The sequence below is a fragment of the Dreissena polymorpha genome, chromosome 1 (assembly GCF_020536995.1).
Source record: "Dreissena polymorpha isolate Duluth1 chromosome 1, UMN_Dpol_1.0, whole genome shotgun sequence".
Taxonomy (NCBI): Eukaryota; Metazoa; Mollusca; class Bivalvia; order Myida; family Dreissenidae; genus Dreissena; species Dreissena polymorpha.
Genome location: NC_068355.1, coordinates 99630576 through 99658289, shown reverse-complemented (window position 1 = coordinate 99658289; position 27714 = coordinate 99630576). Strand labels below are relative to the sequence as shown.

Below are 27714 nucleotides of genomic sequence, written 5' to 3'. Positions count from 1 at the left end.
TTTGCAATAACTTTTGCAATGTTGAAGATAGCAACTTGATATTTGGCATGCATGTGTATCTCATGGAGCTGCACATTTTGAGTGGTGAAAGGACAAGGTCATCCTTCAAGGTCAAAGGTCATATGTATAGCTTCAAAGCGGTGAAAAAGGGGACATAGTGTTTCTGACAAACACATATCTTTTTTAAAAATTAAATTTGGCATCTGTTTAACATATTGCTGATTGCGATTGTGTTTCCATTTTATTGTTTCAGATTTCACAGAAGTTGCAAGGGGCCTTAGACAAGGTAGAAACGTCCTGAACAAAAACATTTCTTTTCTACACAGTTTTTAGAACATTTTACATGTTATATAATGGGCATGTAACTACCGCAAACAATACATCATGCAGCAAATGGAAGAAAATATAAACAATGAATGCATTTGTGTTCACTTTTTTTAAATAATAAAATAGTTTAGTACATTATGCATCTTAAGAATCCTGATGTGGACAATTATAATTTGTGACTGACAACTGTATTGAGTTTGAACTTATTATATTTCTTAAATGATTCAGTGAAATCCATTTCACTTGAAATCTTCACAATAAGCTTGCAATGACATTTAAATGTTGTTCGCTGTTTGTGTGTGTGTATCATGATGCATGCATCGTAAGTCTGTCAAGGGAGTCCTGTATCTCAAAGGGCTTGGTATGCAGCATGCAAACATGATGCATAATTGTAATGATATCCAAGTCCTATGTAAAATATGCAGTGGATTCAGGGATTATATGGACCTGTTGTATGAAAATACTTATAGGTCGCCGTGGTGTAATGGATATGGTGTCCGCCTAGCGACCGGGAGGTCACGGGTTCGATCCCCACCGTGGGAGCGTTCTTTAGATCTCCCCCAAAGACACCAAGTACTGGTTCTAGGCCCAGGAAACGGACTCGAGAGCGTTTATATAAGCCTTAGGCTTTCGATGCAATCAAGCTAAAATAAATAGGTTTAAACTAAAGTACTTAAAAAAAATGTGTGCCTCATTCTGGGAAAACGGGGTTTAATGCATGTGTGTAAAGTGCTCTCTATGATTAGCCTGCACAGTCCGCAAAACCAAATCCTGGACAACACTCCACTATTGTGGTGTATTTTATTCAAAGGAAGTCTCTTTTAAACACAAATCCAGTTTTGGGAATAGTGTTTTCCCTGGTTAGCCTATGCAGACTTCCATACTTTTTTTTGCATTTTGAGAGGCCAATTACGTCATTCGGTGCGCTATGACTGTTTAGAAAAGTTTACTCCGTGACCTTCTAATTGTCTGTAAGTCCGAATCTTGACCCTGCAATCAGTAATTAAAACTAGAGTGTTAACAAGATTTTACTATAGCCATATAAGGAAAAATGCCCCGCCCCTTGGAAGCCATTTTTTTCAAGCAAACATAATTATTTTCGAACTCATCCAAGATATCATTGAGACCAATCTTCTGACCATATATCATGAAGACTGGACAATAAATGTGGCCTCTAGAGAGTTAACAAGTCAAATGTTGACGCCACACAACGCACGACGGACAAAAGGCGATCACAAAAGCTCACCATGAGCACGTGAGCTAAAAAAACAACAACATATATTTTGATGAAACTTGTAGATAGATTTTTTTTATATATTTTCTTACTTTCTTAAAAATCAGTACAGTCTAATATAGTCATTATCTAAACAAAATACATAAGCTAGGAGGATAAAACTAGGTATGAGGATGGTTGGCCTCCTTGGGAATATGCTAAATTTTTCAGATTTTCAGTGCAACTGTGTTTTGCTTGGGTTATAGAAATAATTGAAAGTATAACATGGATACTGCAACAACCCCATTTATTTTCCTAGTTATTTCAGTTGTTTTGCCTGTCCATCCTGTTTTCATCAAAATGCTGTTATAACTCAAAACGTAATTAAGCTAGGTCACTCAAACTTTGAATGTGGATGGCAGAACATTCAGTAAATATGCACACTATTCCTTGGTTGATGGCATTGGATATGCAGAGAGGGCTCACGGCTGTATGGTGAATATGCAATTGTTTTGTCAGACTAAAATTGTTATTGCTATGGTTACAGCAATAATAATAGATTAATCTGCATAATGCAATTGTTAAATAGTACTTAAGCTAGTTAGACAAAACAGGATTTGCTGTTCTTTTTCTGACAATATTAACCCAGTAAGGGACTGCTGTTTTCTGTGACAAAGCCCTTGTTAAATTGACTACTGGCATACACCACTGATGGTTCCATGCCATCGACATCAGTTTGACTTAATAAAGTGCATGTTTTCTACCCAAATAGTATTGGTAATTGTAGCACCAATATCTAGGGTCTTGATAGTGGTGTAAAGGCCTTGCGCTGGACCAAAATTTCTTTAAGCCAACTGGTTTCTTTCATTGGCGCGCAAAAACTGTTCGTCCAATAATTATTTCAATGATTGATTTAATTTTTTTTTAAATTTCATTTAACAACATTAAGCACATATTATATATCATAATATAAGATGTAGTTTCTGGCTGTTGAAATGCTTTCACACAAAACTATTAAATTTACCAATAGTTTTCCTGATGAACTGGTATTTTGTCATACTGCACAAGATAGTGATATGAAGGTCAGTTCAAATATAACCTCTATGACTGTCTATGTTACATATTTATTTGTAGATAAGCACACATTTATTATCATTATATTATATAAGATAATCAATTCTATACCATCGATACTGAATCCACCATAATTTGTTTCTTTTGTCAGTTACATGGTGTAAATAATTCATACATGTTTTCTTCATAATTGTTAATCATTGTAGTGTCAAAAAAGGGTATTTGGTCACAATGTGTGTTTGTTTCATTTCTTGGCATTTTCTATTTTGACAATATGCTTGTGTATGTTGAAAAAAGAAAAAATACAAATGCCCTTTTACATTACAAACCATGTTAAAAGTTATTTACCAAAAGCATTAAACACTGTTATTAAATCTACTACTTTATATTAAATAAAGAAAAATTAAGATGTTTTATTTGTAACATATTTTATGAAATTATATTAAAGTTAAGTGCAAATGACACTTAAATACAAAAACAACCTGCAAAATAGCATGACTGTGTAAAAAACTATTTGGTAAAAACACATGACAATACATTCTTTAACTCAATTTATATGTCTGAATCAGACATTATGTTCATTTATTATCAGAAAATTGTTTTCACTGAACCAAGCTTTTGTGAACACACATGGGTGATGTTGATGACTAGCAAAAATCAGTCATAATGTCTAAAACACAAACTCATTTATTGTCTTTAGTCCCTTGACAACCAAGAGTCTATCAGCAGGCTGATATGCCTGTTCGACTTTCATTTTCTGATGTTGCAAATTTTTCACGACTCGTACACAAATTGGCAGTGAAAAAAGTCTTGAAAGTTTTCATCATATATGAGATAGTTAACCAGGTTTTCCGAAGGAAAAAACTGGTTATTAGATTGGCGAATGCGGGCGGGCTGGCTGGCTGGCGGGCGGGCGGAACAAGCTTGTCCGGGCCATAACTATGTCGTTCATTGTCAGATTTTCAAATCATTTGGCACATTTGTTCACCATCATTGGACTGTGTGTCGCACGAAATAATTACGTCGATATCTCCAAGGTCAAGGTCACACTTTGAGTTCAAAGGTCAAAAATGGCCATAAATGAGCTTGTCCTGGCCATAACTATGTCATTCATTGTGAGATTTTAAAATCATTTGGCACATTTGTTCACCATCATGGGACGGTGTGTCGCAGGAAAGAATCACGTCAATATCTCCAATGTCAAGGTCGCCACGACTAAAAATAGATTTTTTTAAAAAACAAACTTACAAAGGGGGTTAATTTTGTTTGTTCATTTCAAAAGTTCAGTTTGAGTTTTCTCCCTTTATCAGATTTTTTTTTCACAATGAAAACCTGGTTTTGTGACAATTTTGTCCCTTGTGTGTTAAATTACTGTATTGTAGAATTGTATTATGTTCATCATGACAGATATTTAATTGTTTCTTATTTGTGATATGTATGTATCCATAGGTTAGCCAGTATTTGTACATGTGATATGACAGGATTTAAAAGCACTGTTTTGGTTTAGCATTCAAATATACTTAGCTTATGTTGTTATTATGTACATGTTAACTATTCTGATCTGTATGCCTAAACTGTTAAGTCTCAACTCTAAGAAAGTTTGTTATAGACTTTGTTCTTGTTGTCATTATCCAATTAGTATTATCAAATTATATGTCTTGTTGCACTCTTATATCTATAAACATAACTACCATTAGTATGTGGGTGCAATAATAACAATTATTTGTTTTAAAAAAATGTGTAAAAAAAGGAACTGTGTTATTAAGTCCCCGAAAGTAAACACATGATTATGCAAGGGAAGTAAATTTAGGGAAAGGCCTTAACTAATTAGCATAGGAAAATGTTATATTGTCTATAAAAATAATTATCCGTAAAACAACATGTTTGAACTGTTAAAAATCAACCACATTTGAGAGTTGAGCGTGACTTTAAGGTAACTGATAAAGAATTGGTCAGCAGATTTAATAGTTAAACCCTTGATTTCTTGGTGAGTGGTCTAGATAAAATCCAGATAATAATCTTGAGAGCACACAGCACCAACAGATGGGCCATGATCTGTGAAAAGTGGGTTTAATGCATGTGTGTAAAGTGTTGTCCCAGATTAGCCTGTGCAGTGCTCACAGGCTAATATGGGACAACACTAGCACATGCATTAAACCCTTTCAGTGCGGGAACCGAATTTTAAAGGCCTTTGCAAACAGTTTGGATCCAGATGAGACGCCACAGAACGTGGCGTCTCATCTGGATCCAAACTGTTTGCTATTCTGATAGTATTCTTTGAAAAAAAATCGAAGAAAATGCTAAATTTAGAAATTCAACAGACGACATTTTGGCAGACGACAAATTTCCTAGCATGCAAAGGGTTAAACCCCTTTTTCAAAGAGCACAGCTCATATATTATACTCAGGCGTAGACAATATTTTGTTTTTAAACTGGCCCAAAAAAAGCGAAAAAACAATCTGGGCCCTAAGAGTTTCTATGGATATTTTACGTCCAATATAAACTATGTTTTTTTAACTGTACTAAAGAAACGTGCAATTTTTTAGTACATTCAAACTTTCTAGTAACTCGCCGTTTCAAAAAGTTAGTATTATATGCCAGTCTTCATCAAATATTTAAGCAGACTTGTGTTTTCAACATGTTTTTCACTTCCTTCTGATCTTTTGGGGCAATGTCACTCTTTGACTAAATGGCATTGTTATCCTTTCTTGGTATCCTGTATCCAATGTTTCACAACAGTTCATTCATTTTAATTGATTAGTTAAGTTCCTTCTATATGTTTCATGTATTGCAGAACACATGCTGGTCTTTAATTGTGTGTGTATGTACTCTCAATGCTTGTCTCCTTATTCTCTAGTCTGTTTTGTGCCATTTCTTCATTTCTGTTTTATGGGATCAAAATACACCAGGATCAGGGCTTTCATAATGTTTGGAAAACCTGAATTACTTACTCCCTTCCAAAGTTTTTTTTAAGTTTCGGCTCAGGCTATATCTGGGAGGGAAGATATGGTATAAATTAGTTGGTTTTAATTTGCTTGAGCACATGTTTACATTTATTAACAGTTCTTCCTGTGTAATATATATCTGGGAGTTATATTGTTTCTACAGTGAACATGTTTGTAATTTTCTATAATTTGTAGATTTTTAGGAATGTTTCCTTTTGGGGATGCTAGCTCAAAGAGAAACATTACTATTACACATACAATTATTTGAAATATTTATGGAAATGTATCTGCTTTCATCACACCTGTTCTATCTAAAAATTGTCTTATCCATTTTAACAATGCTGATGTTTTTCTTGTTTTAAAAGTCTCGGACACATGCTTTCAATTATCTGTTTTTAGCTCACCTGAGCGATAGCTTGGGGTGAGCCATTGTGATCACTCAGCGTCCGGCATCCGTCTGTCTGTAAACAATTTGTAAACATCTTCTTCTACTAAACCATTGAGCCAATTTCAACTAAATTTCATATGGAGCATCCCTAGGTCATGGGACAAAAGAATTGTTAAAAAAAATTTGATCACATAACCAAGATGGCCGCCATGACCATATATGGTAAAAACCTTAAAAAATCTTCTTGTCAGAAACCGCTCATCAGATTTTCAAAAAATTTCACAGGGATGACCTTTGAAGGCTCCCCTGAAAAAGTTGTTCAAAGAAATTTGATTCGTCAAAAAACATGGCCGCAGGAGCTCGTTGAACTTTGCATGTTTATTCGTTTTTGCCTATTTTGTGAAAACTTTAAAAAATCTTCCACATTTTTTGTCCGATCCTTTCCAAATTTGCACAGTGTCTTTATATCAATGAGGACACGAACCCTACAAAAAATGAGCATTATTGGTCCATGAAGTACAGAATTACCTCCCCTTGAATTGAGAAAATGGTGTTTATGCAATAAAGTCCAAATTTTTCATCCAATTCTTTCCAAACTTTTAAGGATTTAGCATGGTTCAAACAAGGGAAACAACTACGGTTTATGCATGTTCTTTTTATTACAGATTTGCCTCCCTTTAATTCATTCAAAATCTCATTTTACAGCAGAGATTCCAAATCTGACCTGTAAATGAGCCCCATATTTACTGCCAGTGCTAGGTTACCTTTTCCCATTTGATCATTCTTAAGTATTGGTCTTGTAATGCTGCTACTGCTTCTGCTACTGCTACTGCTACTGCTACTACTACTACTACTACTACTACTACTACTACTACTACTACTACTACTTCTACTACTACTACTACTACTACTTCTACTACTACTACTACTACTACTACTACTACTACTACTACTACTACTACTACTACTACTTCTACTACTACTACTAGTACTACTACTACTAGTACTACTACTACTAGTACTACTACTACTACTACTACTACTACTACTACTACTACTTCTACTACTACTACTACTACAACTTCTACTACTACTACTACTACTACTACTACTACTACTACAACTACTATTACTACTACTACTACTACTACTACTACTACACCACCACCACCACCACCATTCACAGTGACAAAAAACGTATTCACACAATGGCTGCTACTACAACTTATAGCCCATATAGGGGGGCATGCATGTTTTACAAACAGCCCTTGTTTCTATGGGATTTTAACCACAACTGTTCATGTTTATCTCCGACACATATTTTTAGGTCACCTGTCATGAAGTGACACGGTGAGCTTATGTGATCGTGTGATGTCCGTTGTGCGTGCCTGCGTGTGTCCGTGCGTCCGTCCGTCAACAATTTGTTTGTGTAGACAGTAGAGGTCACAGTTTGCATCCAATCTTGATGAAATTTGGTCAAAATGTTTATTTTGATGAAATCCGGTTTGGGATTTTATTTGGGTCATCTGGGGTCAAAAACTAGGTCACTAGGTAAAATAATAGAAAAACCTTGTGTAGACATTAGAGATCACAGTTTTCATCCATTCTTTATGAAATTTGGTCAGAATGAAATCTGGGTGGGATTGTATTTGGGTCATCTGGGGTAAAAATCTAGGTCAAATAAATAGAAAAACCTTGTGTTGACAATAGAGGTCACAGTTTTCATCCAATATTTATGAACTGTGGTCAGAATGTTTATCTTGATGAAATCTGGATTGGGATTGTATTTGGGTCATCTAGAGTCAGGAACTAGGTCACTAGGTCAAATCATAGAAAAACATTGTGTAGACAATAGAGGTCATAGTTTTCATCTGATCTTAATGAGTCAGGTGAGCGATTCAGGGCCATCATGGCCCTCTTGTTGTATGGTTCATGTTTAAGTGATCCATAGTCAAGACTCGGAACTATGTTGTATATGTTCATAGTTATACACGCTATTTAAAATACAGAGTTTATGAACACATGCAAATAATGCCTGTAGTTGCCAGCATAACATATGGGCCAGACAATTGACTAGCCGGAAATTCAACAGACAGCAGGAAAATAGAATCATACCTGAAGTCTTAGCTGGGGCAAGGTGGATATGGGTGTCCACCTTGTGACCGGGTGGTTGCTTGTTTGATCATCATTCTTAAAAACATCTCAATATTTCCTCCATAGGTACTAGCTCTACTAAAAAAATACTAAATAGTGTCTGAATAAGTCTATAAGGCTGTCTAACCGGTGTACCTGAATTATTAACTCTTTCAGTGCTGGAACCAAATTTCGAAGGCCTTTGCAAACATTTTGGATCCAGATGAGACGCCACAGAATGTGGTGTCTCATCAATATCCAAACTGTTTTCTATTCTGATAGTATTCTTTGTAAAAAATCGAAGAAAATGCTTATTTTAGAAAATCAGCAGACGACAAATTTCCCAGCATGCAAAGGGTTAAAGAGGTTTGAACTTAGACTTAATTTTTTATATATATATATATATATAAATATACAGAGTTTATTAAGCATACAATTTTTTAATAATCATTTTTAGTATTGGTCATAGTAGTTTCGGTATTAAAAAAACTATTTTTGTTGTATCCATCATGTTTGTCAAAAAAAATATTTAACACTTTACCACTTAGATATGTATTTTGACGCATCTGTAGTCCCTAAGAAAATTAAATTTAATTAACACTTCTTATTTTATTCAAGTTTTAAAGGCTTCATTTCCTATGGTTAGATACTGATGAGCAGCAAACAGTATAACACCTGAACAGACTGCGAGTTACTTGCAGGCTGTTCTGGTTTTATGCTGTTTGCTCATAGCCATTTTTACTTTGCTTCTGAGTGGGAAAGGGTTAAGGTCACAATCTGGAATTGGCTTTTTTTTATGTCTATCATTCTTAATCATGTTATCTGACCATGTATTTATTTTTGAATAATATTGACTTAAACACAATATGTTAAGGTATTATAGTTGTCATAAACTTTACATTGGAAATTATTTCCAACTAATTAGTATAGGAATATATGCTTAAGTTGCATACATGAAATGTTGAGCCATTATGACAGTATGTCATTATATGTGTATATTTTAAACATCTATGTTATGGATATTGTTGATTTATTACTTCATGTTTTTCATCAGATATATATTTTTCTTTATCTTACATCATTAAACGTACTGCATGCTTATCAAATAAAAAACAAAATATAAATGGTGTTCATATTGTATCTTTGAAAGGGGCCCATACGCCATCATAATATGACCGATAATTTGTTTAATGCATGAAATGGAGAATTATGCATTAAATGTTTTTAAATCAATGTAAATGAAAAATCAGAAATCAATGGTCTGTTATTATCCTATGAAATTATAGTATGTCAATACTGTCTTAAATTATGGGTACAAATATGTCAAGTGCAGCAAAGTGTTGATGCGCTTAATTCCTTTTCTCTGCATTTAACATTTTATAAATGCATTCGCAGTTTTCAACTATCCCAACTCACTGAGAAATGTTTCAAACATGTTTGTTGTATTTCTATTTTAGACACACTCAATGGCAGTTCAGTATTTTCTTATTTTAAATGTCGTCCAAAAAGTAAAGTTTGGTTCTTGCATGCAAGCATCCCAAAAGGTGCATAATGCTGCTAAATTGAAGGTCAGTTATGAAACGTGATCCCACACAATGACCTTGATATATTTGTATGTGCTTTAAGGCAATACCTATAGTAGAAACTGTGATATGCAGATGTTGCATGTTAACCTAAATCAGTGTATGATGTGCCGGTACACGCAAACATATGGTTGAATAGTTTGTCTTCTTGTTTATATATTTAACAATTGAATTCCGTAAACCAGTGAAAAGTGAGCTGATATGAGAGTTGTAGTTCTTGTACTATGCACTTCCTGTAAATATTCTTTTTATGTTTCCAGTTTTTTTATACTGTTAACAGCAAGGAAATTATGTCAAACAAGAAAATTAACTAAAAGGAACTAACTCGGAGTTGTGGTTTTTGTACTCTAGACTTCCACTTACAGCATTCTATAATTATATGAAGTTACTTTTGTGTCCCTTTAATATTTGCTAAATGATGCTGTGAACAATAAGCTGATGGACTGACAGACTGAAGGACAGACTTCCACAATATCTTATACGCCTCCATTTGGCACATGAACCTGTTGGAGCATAAGAGAAATAACACAATCATGCAGTTTATGACTGATTTATTTTGACATGTCATTTCTAAATTAAATTACGAAAAACACTTGAGACTACATAATAAATGAATAATCAATATAAATTTCAGTGGACACATAGTTGTGTACATTCAAAAATCAAAGAAAAAATATTTTTGTAAGAAAGATGAAATTAACATAGGACGGAAAACTGTATGTGAATAATGGTCAATTTATGGCCCCACACATTTCTAAACATACCAAAAAGATCATTACAACTGGATACTTGGTTGTATTCTCTATTTCATTAAAATTACAGATGAATGTTTTACATTTAGTAGATCTATATCTAGTTCCATGTTAACAAATGTTATACATGATTCAGAAGATGTAAATATGATGTTAAAATTACCATAAATTGATATTTTTGGCTTTTATATCTGGTACAACTTTCTGTAGATACAACTTTAACCTCTCAATTCCAATTTTTAGAAATGAGTTGTTGTGCTTAAATAAGTATACTTTTTGTAGGTTTGATGGAATTTTGTTATATGTTGAGCAGCAATATATATTTGAATACCAGTCGATCAGCAAGCACTCATACTTATTTTTCTTCAGTATATAAATAAACAGAAATTGGTATAATTAATTAAAGAATAAAATATGCAATAAAATAAAGTGAAAAGGCTCACAAAAATCATCTGTGAAATGAATTTAACAGCCAGTGCAATTTGTTTACTACAACCAGGAGTTTCTTATATGGGGTATTATTTTTGATTTTTTTTATCTCAATAATAATCCATGGAGGAATTTCATCAGACAAACTATATGTATTGATATGTATTCTACACAAGCGATGCAACTGAATGAGAAAATACTGGTTATGATAAGGACCTCTAAACATCTCCAAATATCAGAAAACACATCAGAGATTCTAACAACATTAGCCTCATATGCGCACAACTCTTGTGATTATACTAGCATGATGGTTTCTTTCATGTTGGCGTCCATACTTTGGATAATATATTATGAATCTAGCTGTTTCCAAGTATGGTCATGCATTAAATGCAAAGTATGAAAACTTCTTACTGAATGTTCACAGTAACATCAAACATTACTACAAAAAAACATGAACATTCTCTTCAACTTTTGGTATTACAAACCACAAATTTTAAATATATACATGTATTCATGTTTGTTTTTTCAAGATCCTTCAGACATTATGTAGTTTAGAACATAAATATTTTTTTCATACAAATATTACTTGTTAAATAAAATTATCCACTATCTCTAGCATAGCATGACACAAATCATTTTAACATATTCTCAGACCAATCTTCTAAACTCGTGTGAGTCAAAAACATGACCAATCACAATGCCTGACATAGTAAACATAATCACAACAGGTTACTGAACGTAAAGGGCAACACATTGATGGCAATAAACCCAGCATAATCAAGAACATACTGCACAACATTTTGACACATGCTAGAAGTAACAAAAGTATAATAGACCTCCAATAATACACAATAAATAGTAAATATAAACTATGTACAATTCAGACAACAATATCACAGATCCAGTGGTAAATAGTTATCAGCACAAAATGTGATGCTTTCCAATATGAATGGAAAAATATATGAAGATTACATAATGTGGAATTCATAGAAAGAAATAATTATGCAATTAACATGAAACAGTAAGTCAACATATAATATATTCATACATAGTGATTGCTTACAATTTATTGATGATTTTGTAAGAAAAATAAGAACAGTTATTATTTTCATAGAATCAATATACATCAAAATCATGAGCAGTTTGAGAAAGAACAACACATTCTATTAATAATGTGTTATCAACATTACAAAAAACACTCCAAGTATCCCGATGTAACTTAAATTCAAAGATGCAATATAAACACGCACTTACAACAAACAGAGCTAAACAACAATTATTTGTGAAATTGTAAAATGAATAACTATCAGAACAAGTTGGGAAAAATATTTAAAAAGTCACAATAAAGCAATGTGGGAGATCATCCATGTCCATAAACTTAATTTGCTGTTGATGCTGCTGCAAAAAGACACACTGACGATTTTTCACAATCTTGCATTAAGTCTCCATTTCTACAAACCAAAATTCCTTACATATTATCCTTGATCTTTGTAAAATATAGCCACTAAGGTGAAGAGCAAGAATGTGTGCACATATTTGAAAAAGCCCTGATCTCCAAACATATTATGGTTCGGGGGTTGGAAAAAAATAATCTTTTACAAAAATGTTAAAATGTTATGCAAAACATTTTAGCTCTGAAGTCTTGATGGCCTTCTTTCAAAAGAAACTAAACATGTCCATTTGCTCTGGTCAGCTTTTTTGCATGCACCTGTAGGCATGCTCAATGTCAAAGAACTCAAAAAGTTGTGCCTAGTTTTTATTCACAAGACCACGGGCCTTGGGGAAGGACTGTGACTTGTCTGTGGGAGTGGTTTTCATGGCAGACTTGGGCCGAGACTTGGTGTCTTTCCTTTTCTTGTCAGACTTGAATATGGATGGGCTGCAAACCACACAGTTCAAAATTAACATAGGTTATCTAAGCACTGATTTGCAAAGGCTTTAAAAAACAGTTAATTACAATGCATTTTCCGTATTGTATGCATGACTGTTTAAGATTGACATGCACATCCATAGGCAGCTGTTCCATATCCATCTGAACATATATATTTAATGATTTCCTGTGGTATATAGGGAAATACCCATGATGCAAAACTGGCAATAGACTCTTTCAAACAGTAAAAAAAATCTTTTTGAGAATAATTGATTATTTCACTATGCTATTCAAGCAAAATGCTGTTTAATCCTTTGAAATATTAAGCAGTCCGTGGTATAATGAAATAGACGAAAAATTTGCTGGCTCCCATTGATTATAAATTCTAACACACTTGTGATAAAAGAATTATTTTTTTTACAGGTGGCTGCACCACTCATGACAATATTTATGTTTCTGATCACTTGTGAATACAATTAATTATCTACTGAAATTTATAAATATCATCTTTTTCATTCTGCTCCAAGATTGTTCCTGGGATAATCTGGTTGCCCAGTACTTCATGCACTTAGTTATGCCAGTTACTGACATCTGCCCTTCTTTAATCAGAATCAGGCGGAAAATGGTCGTAGCCAGGATTTCATTACATGGGCATTAAGACTGGGTTGCCCATAACACACATCATTTGTTGTTTATTCCGTATTTATTAACCAGATGATCAAATTAAGAACTTGAATGGATAGTTGTAAGTACTATTTTCTTTCCATTTTACACCTTATGGTATGAAGGAGATGTTTGGAATTGAATTGATTGAAAATCTTACAATGTCCAACCTGAAAAACATCATTTCCCTAACGCTCAAAATAAGACCATCTGTTGATTGATTGAGCTGAGTTCCATCGCCATGATCTCGATATGATACCACCCTTAGAGTCAACACCTAGCACTACCCTGACACATACCTGCCGTCCAGCTCGATATCAGCCTCGTCCTGTAGGGCTGCGTCTAGTGCTGCCTGTATACGTGGCGCCACCTGGGGACCATCGTAGTCCCGTGTGGTCCGGTTGGGCATGTCCAGCTCCACCATTATGATGTTCTCTCCCTGCAGGCAGCAAACAATATAGGTGTTAGTATCAGGTGTAAGAATTAAACATTGTAAGACATATTTAAGCACTCATCCATATTCTTTTTAAGAAAGATGCTTTAATAGCATCAGGCTTTATGATTGATTAGTTTCAGTAACTCAATTATCAGGAATAAGTTTCAGGAACTTGATTATCATGATTCAGTTTCAGTAACTCAATTATAAGAAGTCAATGTCAATTATCTGGAGTCAGATTCAGTATCTCTATTATCCAGAGTCAGTTTCAGTCACTCAATTATCTGGAGTCAGATTCTGTATGTTAATTATCAGGAGTCAGTTTCAGTAACTCTATTATCAGGAGTCAGTTTCAGTACCTCAAGTCATGCAATGTCAGCGTGATTTTTACTTTCAAATATTACATTTAAGAACAACATCTGACAAGTCTATGATGGAACTCATGGATGGTCTGTTCATACACTAACGATCAATAATTACAGCAAACAATTTATAAGCTTCAAGCGTGATATCATACTTGAAGACAAAAGGCTTTTTTATTGCTAACATCGTCTTTCTATCAATACTTATTTGACTCCATTAAAACCAACCTACACAATAACCCAGTTCATGTGTGTTCATCTAGCACAAAATTGATCATTTACTTGTATATTTCAGTCAAAATGAATGGTGCATGGTTGCATAACAACATTGGGTTACGTCCAAACCTTTGATAAACAGAAAGGCCAAGTGAAATATGCTTATGAACGTAGTTCACCTAGCATATTATCAAACCTCATGGCCCTACTAAAGGACCATTTCTGCCGTATGCCCTTAATACCTGGAGAAATTTTATAATCTTTTCAATTTAATTAAATATCATGTTCCTTTAACATTTTAATTCATATTGAAAATAAACACAGGAAATATTGTTATAGCATTTAAATATTTGCTTTAATGATATAAATGTACATTTTTAAACCCCATTTCTTTTTTTTCTTTTTAATGGGGGAAAATATTTACTTTTGACTGGAGTAATTTATCTTCAAAAATGGACAAAAATGTTCCCAGCAATATGCATATTAATTTGTGTTTACCTTAAATCTTGGGTTTCCACCCATGTCTGCCTGCACTCGTGCATATTCCGAAACTGGTCTCCGGTTGCCCAGAGCAGACTTTGGTCTTTTGGCCATTGTCTCAGCACTAGCCATGAAAGTAAAGACAATGAAAATGAAATGATGCGCTCTCTTCATTTCCACCTCTAGTCGGAGTTTCTGGCATTATTTCTTAACACTACTGTTGTTACAACAGGCGAGTTATTTAAGCTATCAAGAAATTAAGCATTTTTCTTATAAAAAATGTTTCTAAAAGAAACGTCTAAAGCCTTGATTTAAAGCAGCTTTGTATTAACTAACAGTAACATTGACAGTTGACGTTGACACAATTTGCCTTATATGTAAACAAAAATAAAGTGTTTATACAACGTTTATTTGCTTGTATCTAAATGGGCTCAATTTGTTCTTGATATCACAAGACAAAACCATAAGCCCTGTTTTTCCAGAGAAAGACATCAATATTTCAAAACTAACTTCTTATTTGCAAGAGGCTGAAGCACCCAGTTATCCTCGTCTTCAGTAAAGGATGCCCGATTCATGAGCTTAGCCTTGTCTTCTTGAGGTATGAAATTTTCAATGATCAGCATTCTGAAAAAGAGCAAATAAAACATACATGAACAAAGTTTTCCCTTACATCTTCATGAAGGGTATCAGTAAAGTAGCGTTGTTTTTAACTTACCTGGACTTAGTAACACGTAAAGCAAAAACTGTCCAAATGACTTGGAATATAATAATTTTCAAAAAAAAAAATCTAAACAAGAGGACCATGATGGCTCTGAATCGCTCACCTGACTAACCTTGCTCCATCAACTTAAATTCTATCAGACCCATACAATCCCAAGCCAGATTTCATTGAATAATAAATTCTGACAAAATTCCATTAAGACGGGAAGAAAACTGTGACCTCTTCCATCTACACAAGGCTTTACTAGAATTGGCCTGGTGACCTAATTTTTGACCCCAGATGACCCATATAAAATCCAAAATCAGATATTATCAAGACAAACATTCTAACCATATTTCATTAAGATCAGATGAAAACTATGACCTCTATTGTCTACACAAGTTTTTCTATGATTTGACCTAGTGACCTAGTTTTTGACCCCAGATGACCCAAATACAGACCTGTTTACCCTACCGATTGCTTCTCAGTAGTATGGAGGGCATCTCTCAGTAGTTTGGGGCTGTTGTCAGTAGTTTTAAACTTTTCAATCATTTTGAGCATTATGGGTCACATATCAGTTTAACGGTACATAAAGCATTAGATGAATTTACTTGCTAATAATAAAATCTGTTAAGTGATTTTTTTTGCTTTTATTTGTTACAGCCTGTGCCATTTGGATTGGAAAAAATAGCGCGATAAACCATGAAATTGGGAGACATTAAGCATTATACATATGATTATAAGTAACAGAATTAAAATTGTTTTTAAGTGCATGTTTGACAGCATTTTATATTGTAAAGTGCTGCTTCAATGTCTTCTTTCAATGAAGACAATATTTAGTTAATATCCATCCACATGCATATTAAACTTGCAATAATCTATAGATTCTTAAATACACCATTTGATCATAAGCTCTTTAAGAGTAGCTATTAATTTAATTCAGTATTTTTTTAAATTAAATATCATAAGGGGAAAACATAAACAAATATTGACAAACATCCCTTAGTGTTCTTGTTGTGTTAATGATGTATTAAATGGAGTTAAAATAATATATTTTATTTGTTTACCTTTCAATATCTTGCACTTGACAACCTCAGTTCAATGCTATTTCATTAAACTGTACAGCGTAACAAACATAATAAAGCAGAATATGCATATGAATCTGATTATACACAGATCCACTAACATATAAATCAAATCATGTTTGTCTCTTTCCATTTTCGAACGATACTCATCTTATTATAATAAATGCTTTAACTTTGTGAGTAGACTTAACTCCAATTTTCCAACACTTGTTTCCGTGACGCACATTCACTGTGCAGATTTCCGATAAATATTTGTTTTTGTTTTGTTTTTAATCTCAAACGTAATATGTTGCGTTAATTGACACACGCATTACATTATTCCATAATGACCATATGATATCCGTTGTTAATTTGAATGGTATTTATTATTTTCGCCTTTAATCACAATTTCTCGTCTGCTTGCCGCCATCTTAGATGTGTGTAAAAACAGGCGTGCTCAATCCCGATACATCGACTATAGTCGGTATTCTCCGCAATAGAGAGAGATGTGTATACTGGATAGCAACGTAAAATCGTATATATTCAGCTAAATTTGCGAACCAATACGCAAGTCAGTTGTCGTTCGGTGACGACTCGACAAGCTCGATCAGCACTCGTCTCCGGGAGGCTTGAATTTCAACGTTTTTTACTACACAAGCCCCAAAATGATTATGATTGATAAATTACCCATTAAGACCGAAAATAAGCGAAAGTACGATTAAAATCTGAAATTTTACCATTTTGATCGATGGATCCGTATTTTTTTAGTACAAATCCGTAGTGCGTAGTTTAGCCAAATAATCCGTAGTAACTACGGCGAATCTGTAGAAGTAAACAGGCCTGCAAATACAATCCCAACCCAGATTTCATCAAGATTAACATTCTGGCCAAATTTCATCAAGTTTGGATGAAAACGGTGACCTCTACTGTCTACAAAAGTTGTTTTTTTTACTTTGACCTAGTGACCTAGTTTTTGACCCCAGATGACCCAAATTCAATCCTTACCCAGATTTTAACATGACAAACATTCTGACCATATTTCATTAAGATCTGATGAAAACTGTGACCTCTATTGTCTACACAAGGTTTTTCTATTATTTTACCTAGTAACCTAGTTTTTGATCCCAGATGACCCAAATACAATCCCAACCCAGATATCATCAAGATAAACATTCTGACCAAATTTCGTAAAGATTGGATGAAAACTGTGACCTCTATTGTCTAACACAAGGTTTTTCTATTATTTGACCTAGTGACCTAGTTTTTGACCCCAGATGACCCAAATACAATCCCAACCCAGATTTCATCAAGATAAACATTCTGACCATATTTCATAAAGATTGGACAAAAACTGTAACCTCTATTGTCTACACAAAGTTTTTCTATTATTTGACCTAGTGACTTAGTTTTTGACCCCAGATGACCCAAATACAATCCCAACCCAGATTTCATCAAGATAAACATTCTGACCAAATTTCATTAAGATAAGATGAAAACTGTGACCTCTACTGTCTACACAAATAAATTGTTGACAGACACACGCACGCACACACGCACGCCGGAAATCACTGTCACAAAAGCTCATCATGTCACTTCATGAATGGTGAGCCAAAAAGGAGGTGAAAGTGACAAAACAGTAATATTCTTGGATTCCTTTTGCTGAGATGCAAGAATTTTACATACACAACATACTTTCAAATTGTGAAAGGTGTAGGAATTTGCAGGTACCTTTTGAGGTAGCATGATCTTTTATTGAGAAACCAAACAAAAAACATCGCCATTTGACTTAATCAAGTTTTTTTACATTTGATAAATTAATTTACTTTTATTTAAACAAGAAATGGCCATGCAATATTGTCCCCTACCGGTGAAACTCCACCATTGTCAGAATTATTATTTTATTGCCATAGCAACCAGAATTGTTGACGTAGGAACAAATTGAAATTACGTGTATAATCTCCATATTGCCATCTATCCATGTTTCACGTTTCATGAAAAAATATGAAGAACTTTTAAAGTTATCGCAGGATCCAGAAAATTGTGACAGACAGACTGACAGCCGGAGCACAAACTAAAGTCCCCTCCGGTTTCACCGGTAAGGGTCAATAACCATGCAATGCAAAGCTAAGTCAGCATGTAAACTAACTAGACCCACAGAGCAACATGTCCCCAAAATCAAGACTGCACTACAGAGCTAAGCGCTAGGTGTAGACCTGAGTTTGAGTTCCCTAGTGAGCTCGTTCTGTGTCTGCTCCAACTCCTGGCGCTCCTTCACATGCTCCTCCTGCAGGTCCCCGATCTCACGCTTCGTCTCTTGCAACTTTGCAAACAGCTGCAATCACAAACATACCAGAATAGTACCAGAAATATTTGAGCAGCACTATCGATTACAGGGAATAATGCATATGCCTTTAGTGTCATCCCACATTAGCCTTTTCAGTAATACCATTGCGCTCATTAAAGGGTCCTTTTCACGTTTGGGTAAATTGACAAAATTGGAAAAAGTTGTTTCAGATTCGCAAGTTTTCGTTTTAGTTATGATATTTGTGAGGCAACAGTAATACTGAACATTAACCAGTGCGCAAAAATAGCCATTATATGCATCTTTTGACGATTTAAAAACCTGAAAATTTTAAAGCGTTGCAACGCATTACGAATAAATAATTTGGAGAGTTTTGTTGTTGTCGTTATATTTTGGGAAACTACGAGGATTGCTTATATAAAGTATAAAATATGTGTGTGGGATTGTATCCGGAAGGATGGTGGAGTGGTCTAAGTTGTAGACTTTTTACTCCAGGACTCCAGGGGTCAGTGGTTCGATTCCTGCTGACGGTTACCTTTTTTTCTTTTTTTTTAAATTTTATTAGTGATTTTTTACTAGAGCTTTTTATATCCAATGTTAACATTTATCAATATAAAGCATAAAATGACAAACTTTAAAACATGCCAAAATCTGTGAAAAGGCCCCTTTAAAGGTACTCACAAAATTCATGGGTAGGCTATTAACCAGTTATACGTTTACATACTTATGCCAGTGAAGGCAACTGCCCTTCTTGACTCTGATGTAGGGAATATGGCAGTAAAATAACATAATGATTAATCTTTACAAAGATAGATGGCCTAGGCTGGGAGTCTGCAATCCATGAATTTGAAGTGCAGCATTCTACCAAGTAGGCTAGCCTGTCCGTTGTCCAGATCACAAAAACATAAGCTATAAAAGTAATTCATTTTTTTAAATATAATTAATATTACATTATCTGTTACAAATTTCAAGAAATCGAAAATAAACTCTTTTTTTTTTAAACATTTGACAATGTATGAAATAAATTAATAGTTAAACACTAGAAAACAGAATCAGAAGCATTTCCCCAAAAATCTCATATTTGCACAAAATACTTTCTTTCCATTTCTTTCAAGGCAAACTGTGGACAATTCAATTCAAAACTAATGGTACTCGATTCCTTTTCCTCAAGGGCTTTTTTCCACAGTGTTTCTCTTTAGTTTATGTTACCACCACCAATTTTCATTTGCCTACTTGAAAATAACATCCCCAAAATACCAAACACAACTTTTTCCTCAATTAAGAGCTAAGGGGGTCACATCCCCAAGGAATGAAAAAAGCCCTGCCCTATAGTCCCGTCAGCACACAGCCTCACCTTCTTGAGTTTCTTGGTCTTCACCTCCACCTCCTGCTGCAGTGACACGTAGGTCTCCTGTAGATCTACTGCTGCCTCCTCCTTCTCCTCCAACTTCTGCTTGATCTCCTGCTCCACCCTCTACAACAATTGTTTTTCAAAAACTGCCCATGAATATAATTAAATCATACACCAAATAAAAAATCCTCTATTAACTATACTACTATTAGATGTGCAATGTTGAAAAGTCATAATATATCAATTTTACTCAGCTTTGTTTAAGTATTGATGTGAATATTCTTATGTGCACTTTAATGAGGTCATTTGGACAGTTTTATGACATCATTCGATGCTGGACATTTGTTTTGTATCCAGCAAATCAAGCTAGGGTACACTCACTTCTTGCTCTGCTATCAAACTAGGCCACACTCACTTTTTGCTCTGCTGTCAAGCTAGGCCACACTCACTTTTTGCTCTGCTGTCAAGCTAGGCCACACTCACTTTTTGCTCTGCTGTCAAGTTAGGCCACACTCACTTTTTGCTCTGCTATCATGCAAGGCCACACTCACTTTTTGCTCTGCTATCATGCAAGGCCACACTCACTTTTTGCTTTGCTATCAAGCAAGGCCACACTCACTTTTTGCTTTGCTATCAAGCAAGGCAACACTCACTTTTTGCTCTGCTATCATGCAAGGCCACACTCACTTTTTGCTCTATCAAGCTCGGCCACACACACTTTTTGCTCTGCTATCAAGCAAGACCACACTCACTTTTTGCTCTACTATCAAGCAAGGCCATACTCATCTTTTACTCTGCTATCAAGCAAGGGCACACTCACTTTTTGCTCTGCTATCAAGCAAGGCCACACTCACTTTTGCTCTGCTATGAAGCTAGGTCACACTCACTTTTTGCTCCACTATCAAGCTAGGTCACACTCACTTTTTGCTCCACTATGAAGCTTGGTCACACTCACTTTTTGCTCCACTATCAAGCTAGGTCACACTCACTTTTTGCTCCACTATGAAGCTTGGTCACACTCACTTTTTGCTCCACTATGAAGCTAGGCCACACTCACTTTTTGCTCCACTATGAATCTAGGCCACACTCACTTTTTGCTCCACTATGAACCTAGGCCACACTCACTTTTTACTCCACTATCAAGCTAGGCCACACTCACTTTTTGCTCCACTATGAAGCTTAGCCACACTCACTTTTTGCTCCACTATGAAGCTAGGTCACACTCTCTTTTTGCTCCACTATCAAGCTAGGTCACACTCACTTTTTGCTCCACTATGAAGCTTGGTCACACTCACTTATTGCTCCACTATAAAGCTAGGCCACACTCACTTTTTGCTCCACTATCAATCTAGGCCACACTCACTTTTTGCTCCACTATGAAGCTAGGCCACACTCACTTTTTACTCCACTATGAAGCTAGGCCACACTCACTTTTTGCTCCACTATCAAGCTAGGTCACACTCACTTTTTGCTCCACTATGAATCTAGGCCACACTCACTTTTTGCTCTGCTATCTCCTTCCTACGCTGCTCCAGAGCCTTCTGCTGCTTGTTTGTATGGTCAACGATGTTCCCCATCAACAACTTGCTCTCCATCGCCTGCAAGGGAAACACAATTTCATTATAGGGAACAATTTAAGAAAGATTCCCAAGAGTGCCAATATCCAGTGATTTTTTTCACCCAATTGGGAACGGGTCCGGTACCCATGCAATTGGGAATTTTTCACCAAATTGGGGTAAAAAAACGAGTCGCTAAATCTTCAAATTGGGGAAAATCAAGTTGTGAATTGTACCAATTGGAGAATGGTATTAATATGACTTTGTTTAACTTTTGTCAGCTTTAAATGACACAGGAAAGCAACATTAACTTTCATTCACAGTCTTGCACAAACAACAACATGCTATCAGAACACAGATTGTTACAGTGTTCTCTGTTTTTATCTTCTTTAAATATATAAAGAATGGTGTCTTTCTGGGCTGATGAGAGTCCAGACACCCCCAGGCTGCATAGCCTTATCTGAGCACTAAGTGCTTATTTTTGTTGCAGTGTACGAGGGAAATGGGTGCACAAAACAGATGCCAAACTTTTTACGATATTTAAAACATTAAAGTAATTTAAAATATATCCCGGTAGCACCTTTTCATCACATATTTATCGTCATTATAGTATCATCATCCCTATGACTGCTTTTGTAACAAAACACAACCTTAATGCATGGGGCATCTAGTACATCTATTACTGTTTATCCGAATACTACACATGTCAGAAATATGTACACTTAAGTTGCCTTACCTGTTTAACTTTAATAATGCAAATTGTCCTTGTTGTTATCTGGTTTAACAAACCTTATCAAACGTTTGTTATATCCAGTTAATTCTTTTTCCATTATTGAATCACCATTACTTGTAATTTGAATCGCCAGCTTTGAATTGAACGCGGGTTAAATGTTACAATACGTCATGATGTAGCACTTTAATACTACTCGGATAATTTATATCTAATCGAGGAAATGTGTTTTCTCAATGTCTATTGTGTAGTTTTAGGACTTGTGAGTATACAAATGATAACATACACGCTTTTAATGTACGAATGTAACGTTATATGTTTACACCAGTCATTGATTAAGAAGTCAAATTCCGCCGAAACTTATAACGGTCTCGAAATACGTCAAGTTGGCGTTTTCAGGGATTGTTAACTCGATTTTGATTGGGATTTTTGGTATTTTTTCGGCAATTGGGATGGGTCTGGTTCATTTTGGGAACGGGTCCGTAGGTCATTGGGAACAGGTCCGTTTACCGGACCCGTCCAAAAAAGAAAAAAACACACTGTAATATCAGTTGTTAAAAAGGTTACAGAGCTATAAAAAGGTCCACAGTGCATTTATACTTCACCATTTAAATCACTCTCATTAAGGTGTTCACCCCGTTAAGGTGTTCACACCAAACAAAACAGATTTTCATGCAAAGATGAATGGAGAAAACCAACCAAAGCTATGAAAAGGTCTGCAGATGACCAAGAAGTGTTATTTCAGGTGGAAAAGCACTTTATTTGGAGTTGTTCAGGCCAATCCCAACAGATTATACTGCAATGATGACTGGACTAGGCCTACCTTGATTTTGGACTCCAGCTGGTCTCTGGCTTCCTTTTCCTTGTTCAGCTTGGACTCCTTCTCCTGAATGGTACTTAGTATTTGTCCTTCTCCTGAAACACAAGATAATATTACCACTTTTTTATGTTTGAATCAGGCTCTGTGAAAAGGTGGTTTAATGCATGCGCAGACTTCACATTCTTATCTGGGACAACCAAAATGCAGTGACCCCCCCCTCATACAGAGCAAGGCTCAATTGATATCTCCTATTTTTATCATAATGCATATAAGCCATATTCTGTACATATTAGGGATGACACTCTCCTCCAAGAACCATTTTTTCTTTGAACCCCATATTCGATGAAAGCAAAAAGTTTCATCCCTGATTAGTCTGTGTGGGCTGCAAAGGCTTATCTGGTACAATTCTTTACAGGTATGCATTAAGCTCAGTTGTCACAGACCTTTGTTCATATCTACTGTTTTCTACTTACAACCAAAATTGCATGCCCAATCTGACTTATTTTACCACTGGCTTAGTCTTTTTGAATCATAAGTCCTCGTATAACAATGCAGGCTCTCTTTACCACTATCATATACACGTACTACAAGTTTGAATTTAAAAGTGGTTTTCAAAGGTAAATGTAGTGTGCATTCTGGGCCGGGCAATTCTCATACTTACAGCCTGCATCATGCTCTTGTTGTTGAGTATAGCCTCCTTCTCCTGCTCCAGCTTCAACTGCTGCTCCTGCATGTAAGCCTCCGCATCCTCCTCACTGCCTACCACACCCTCATCCTCATCATCGTCATCCTCCTCTGATCCACTGATGATCTCCCCTGCAAATAGCATCATCTTCATAATAATAAAAATTATCATCATCATAATCATCATCATATCATATCATCATCATCAGCAGCAGCAGCATTCATTACCTTCATTAAAGATTACTATTATCATCATCATCATCATTGTCGTTGTTATTGTTGTCATCATCATGATCATCATCATCATCATGATCATCATCATCATGATCATCATCATCATGATCATCATCATCATGATCATCATCATCATCATCCTGCTCCCCCTCCTCATCATCATCACCAACAACAACATCATCATCAGCAGCAGCAGCATGATTACAATCATTATTGATTACCAACATGATCACGATTATTATAATCATGAGCGTTTTCTCCACCACCATAATCGCAATCAGCATCATCATCACCAACATCATCATAATATGTTCCATTCTCATTATCATTATTATTATAAACATCATATTCCCCACAGTCTCATCCTTGTGATCATCACCACAGTCATTTACCCCAGATAGTGAATAGCTGAATAAGTATGTGCATGTTTGTTGTTACTGTTGCTACGCATGAAGCCTATTTCAAATATGTGATATTGACTTTTAAGCAAACACCATAGTTTGGGCAATTTTTTTTTTTTCAATGAACTACAAAGAAATACAACTTACATGACATGAATTTACAGGACTTAATGTGTCCATTGTGACCTTGGCTTGGAAAAAACAGTTATGGTTGTTTCAAGCAAAACAATGTCTTTGAAGTTTGATCTTCCCCTTGAGGTAAGAAGACAAGTGCAACACAAAGCATGGCTCCTTAAAATGAATTGCAATTTTGCAAATTTATTTTAAAATAAATGGCAAAGTTATGGCGAAAGCAATCATTGCAACTTCGAGAGCCGAAACAAAATAAGAAATCAAACATCAAATAAGAAAACACATAAAAGATACAAACAATGTTTTTAACACATAAAAGATACAAACAATGTTTTTAACACATAAAAGCTACAACAATGTTTTTTTAACTATCACGGACAGCATTTCATTCACAGGAGAGGAATGCTTCAATTTAGTATGAAACATGTTATAAAAGCTTAATTTATGACTACAGTGGTAACAAGGTTTTTCAAGGATTTGAGCTGGAACGTAGTTTTTTAACACATGTGACCCAGATTGTAACTCTTTCAAGATATTGTCAATATGAACATTTTGAAAAAGTGTCATCATTGAGGCCTCTAGAGTAGTTTTATGGGTTTTGTATGCACATGACCCAGATTCCCACTCAGCCAAGCAAGTTTTCAAATTTCAGATAAACAATGGCATAAGTATCATCATGATTTAGTCATTTATGTTGCCTTGAAACAGGTAACAAGGTGTTCAAAGATTTTAGCTGATGACCTAGTTTATGGACCCTTGTGATCCAGATTCAGACAACTAGATAATTAAAAAATTCTACCAACTTTTACAAGATTAAATGAAACATTTGGACTCTAGAGTGGTAACAAGCTCAAGGTTAACACCACACGGCATCGGACACTGGACATAGGGGGATCACATTACACTGTAACTTCCAATATAGTGCGGTCCGTTATAACGCTGTGTCCAATATAACGTGCGGAGTGCTTGGATCCCGTTTTTTCTCCAACCTTTCATTTCTGATTCAAATCCATGTTATGCAACTACTTGTATTTTCGTTTAACTGATTTGAATCGATTAGAGGTTAATCGACACTCGACAGCTAATTGGTGTTAATCTGTTGTGTAATGTCAATAAAGTTGTGAAAACTAGAGAGTCCGTGTTTATTACATGTATTCCCTATCAGAGCGGTTTGGTGCACTAAATTCAATAAGGTAAGTGCAAGCGTAATAATTATCAAATTACAGGACTACTATTGTAGTATGTCATGTAAGAGTTGTTTTGTCAAAGTATCAATCAAATCTGATCATAAATAACGATGTCGTGGCAATTTTTGCAAGTCAAGGTCATTCAAAGGTCAAGGTAAACTTCAACTTGCCAGGTACAGTACCCTCATGTAATATGAAAGTACACTTCAACACCGATATTTCGAAGTCGTCGGGACCGTTAAAAAAACTTCGGATTAATGATAATTCGAAATAAACATTTGACAGAAGACTTCTTTGATTCTCTAAAAATAAAACGCTATGGACTTCGCATGGTTCGGTTTCACGCTACTATTAATAATTGTTTTACTTAAAAACGTAAACTAGTCAGATAGCAATAGAGTTCTACTAATGGAGGAATAAAACGATTAATTTTCTTCTTTTTTATTTTCCTCTAATAACAGAACATATAAAATATAATCAATAGCACAAAGTATCAGAACCTTGTTAGAGCCATGTTGACAGTGTGTTTGCCGGAACACCAAATTCATCTGCTATTTGCCACGCGCAGACGACAAAGGTGTGATTATCGGCTTTAGACAAAGGTGTGAACTTACGCTCAGTGTTTTGCAGGTTTTGACTTCGGATTAAAGATTGATAATTAGGTGCGAATTTTATTGTTGGGACCGACAGAATCACTTCGAATTAACGATTTCTTCGGTTTAACGAAGTTCGGATTAACAATGAAATTTTATATGAAACAAAGAAGCACCAAAATCAGGACCCAAAAAATACTTCGAAAAAACGGTGTCTTCGGATTATCGGTGTTCGAAATAAGAGTGTTGAAGTGTATCTGAAGTATGAAAGCAACAGATTTGATACTTTAGAAGTAAGTGGATGTAAACACAAAATTAAACCATATATTCAAAGTTACTAGGTCAAAAAAGGGCCATAATTCCGTCAAAATGACAACCAGATTTATGCAACTTGTTCCGTACAGTCCCCTTATGGTAGTTTGTGAGTGTTCCAAGTCTGAAAGCAATAGCTATGATACTTTAGGAGTAAAGCGGCACAAAACTTTACGAAATTTTCAATTTTCTAAGTATAAAGGGGCCATTAATTCTGTCAAAATGCCAGTCAGAGTTACATAACTTTGCCTGCACAGTCCCCTTATGATAGTTAGTAAGTGCTGCAAGTATGAAAGCAATAGCTTTGATACTTTAGGAATAAAGTGGACCTAAACACAAAACTTAACCAAATTTTTTCAATTTTCTAAGTATAAAAAGGGCACATTATTCTGTCAAAACGCATGCCAGAGTTATCTAACTTTGCCTGCCCAGTCCCCTCATGATAGTAAGTAAGTGTACCAAGTTTGAATGCAATAGCTTTGATGCTTTATGAGAAAAGTGGACCTAAACACAAAACTTAACCAAATTTTCAATTTTCTTAGTATAAAAAGGGCACATAATTCTGTCAAAATGCACGCCAGAGTTATCTAACTTTGCCTGCCCAGTCCCCTCATGATAGTACGTAAGTGAACCAAGTTTGAATGCAATAGCTTTGATACTTTGAGAAAAGTGGACCTAAACACAAAACTTAAGCGGACGCCGACGGCAAGGTGATGACAATAGCTCGTAATTTTTTTCAAAAAATAGATGAGCTAATAAAAAAATTGTACTATACAT

General features: G+C 35.1%; 2 protein-coding genes across 4 annotated transcripts in view; one reads left to right on the top strand and one right to left on the bottom strand.

Annotated features, from left to right (window-relative positions):
• Positions 1-9204, top strand: part of LOC127842340 (sorting nexin lst-4-like) — a 58668-nt gene extending 49464 nt beyond the window's left edge. For all 3 annotated transcript variants that reach the window (XM_052371801.1, XM_052371809.1, XM_052371815.1), the window contains one exon: positions 254-9204. In XM_052371801.1, coding sequence (XP_052227761.1) covers positions 254-301 — 48 coding nt within the window. In that variant the 3' untranslated portion in view covers positions 302-9204. The remainder of the gene's footprint in view (positions 1-253) is intronic.
• Positions 9205-10197: 993 nt separating this feature from the next.
• The window catches only part of LOC127842369 (kinesin-II 95 kDa subunit-like), a 58330-nt gene continuing 40813 nt past the window's right edge, over positions 10198-27714 (bottom strand). The window contains exons 15-23 of the mRNA XM_052371837.1: positions 24052-24210; positions 23398-23486; positions 21788-21886; positions 20292-20411; positions 18849-18967; positions 15382-15495; positions 14890-14995; positions 13662-13816; positions 10198-12723 (exon numbers count right to left, since the gene is read on the bottom strand). Of these exons, the coding sequence (XP_052227797.1) occupies positions 12594-12723; positions 13662-13816; positions 14890-14995; positions 15382-15495; positions 18849-18967; positions 20292-20411; positions 21788-21886; positions 23398-23486; positions 24052-24210 (1091 nt within the window). The 3' untranslated portion in view covers positions 10198-12593. The remainder of the gene's footprint in view (positions 12724-13661; positions 13817-14889; positions 14996-15381; positions 15496-18848; positions 18968-20291; positions 20412-21787; positions 21887-23397; positions 23487-24051; positions 24211-27714) is intronic.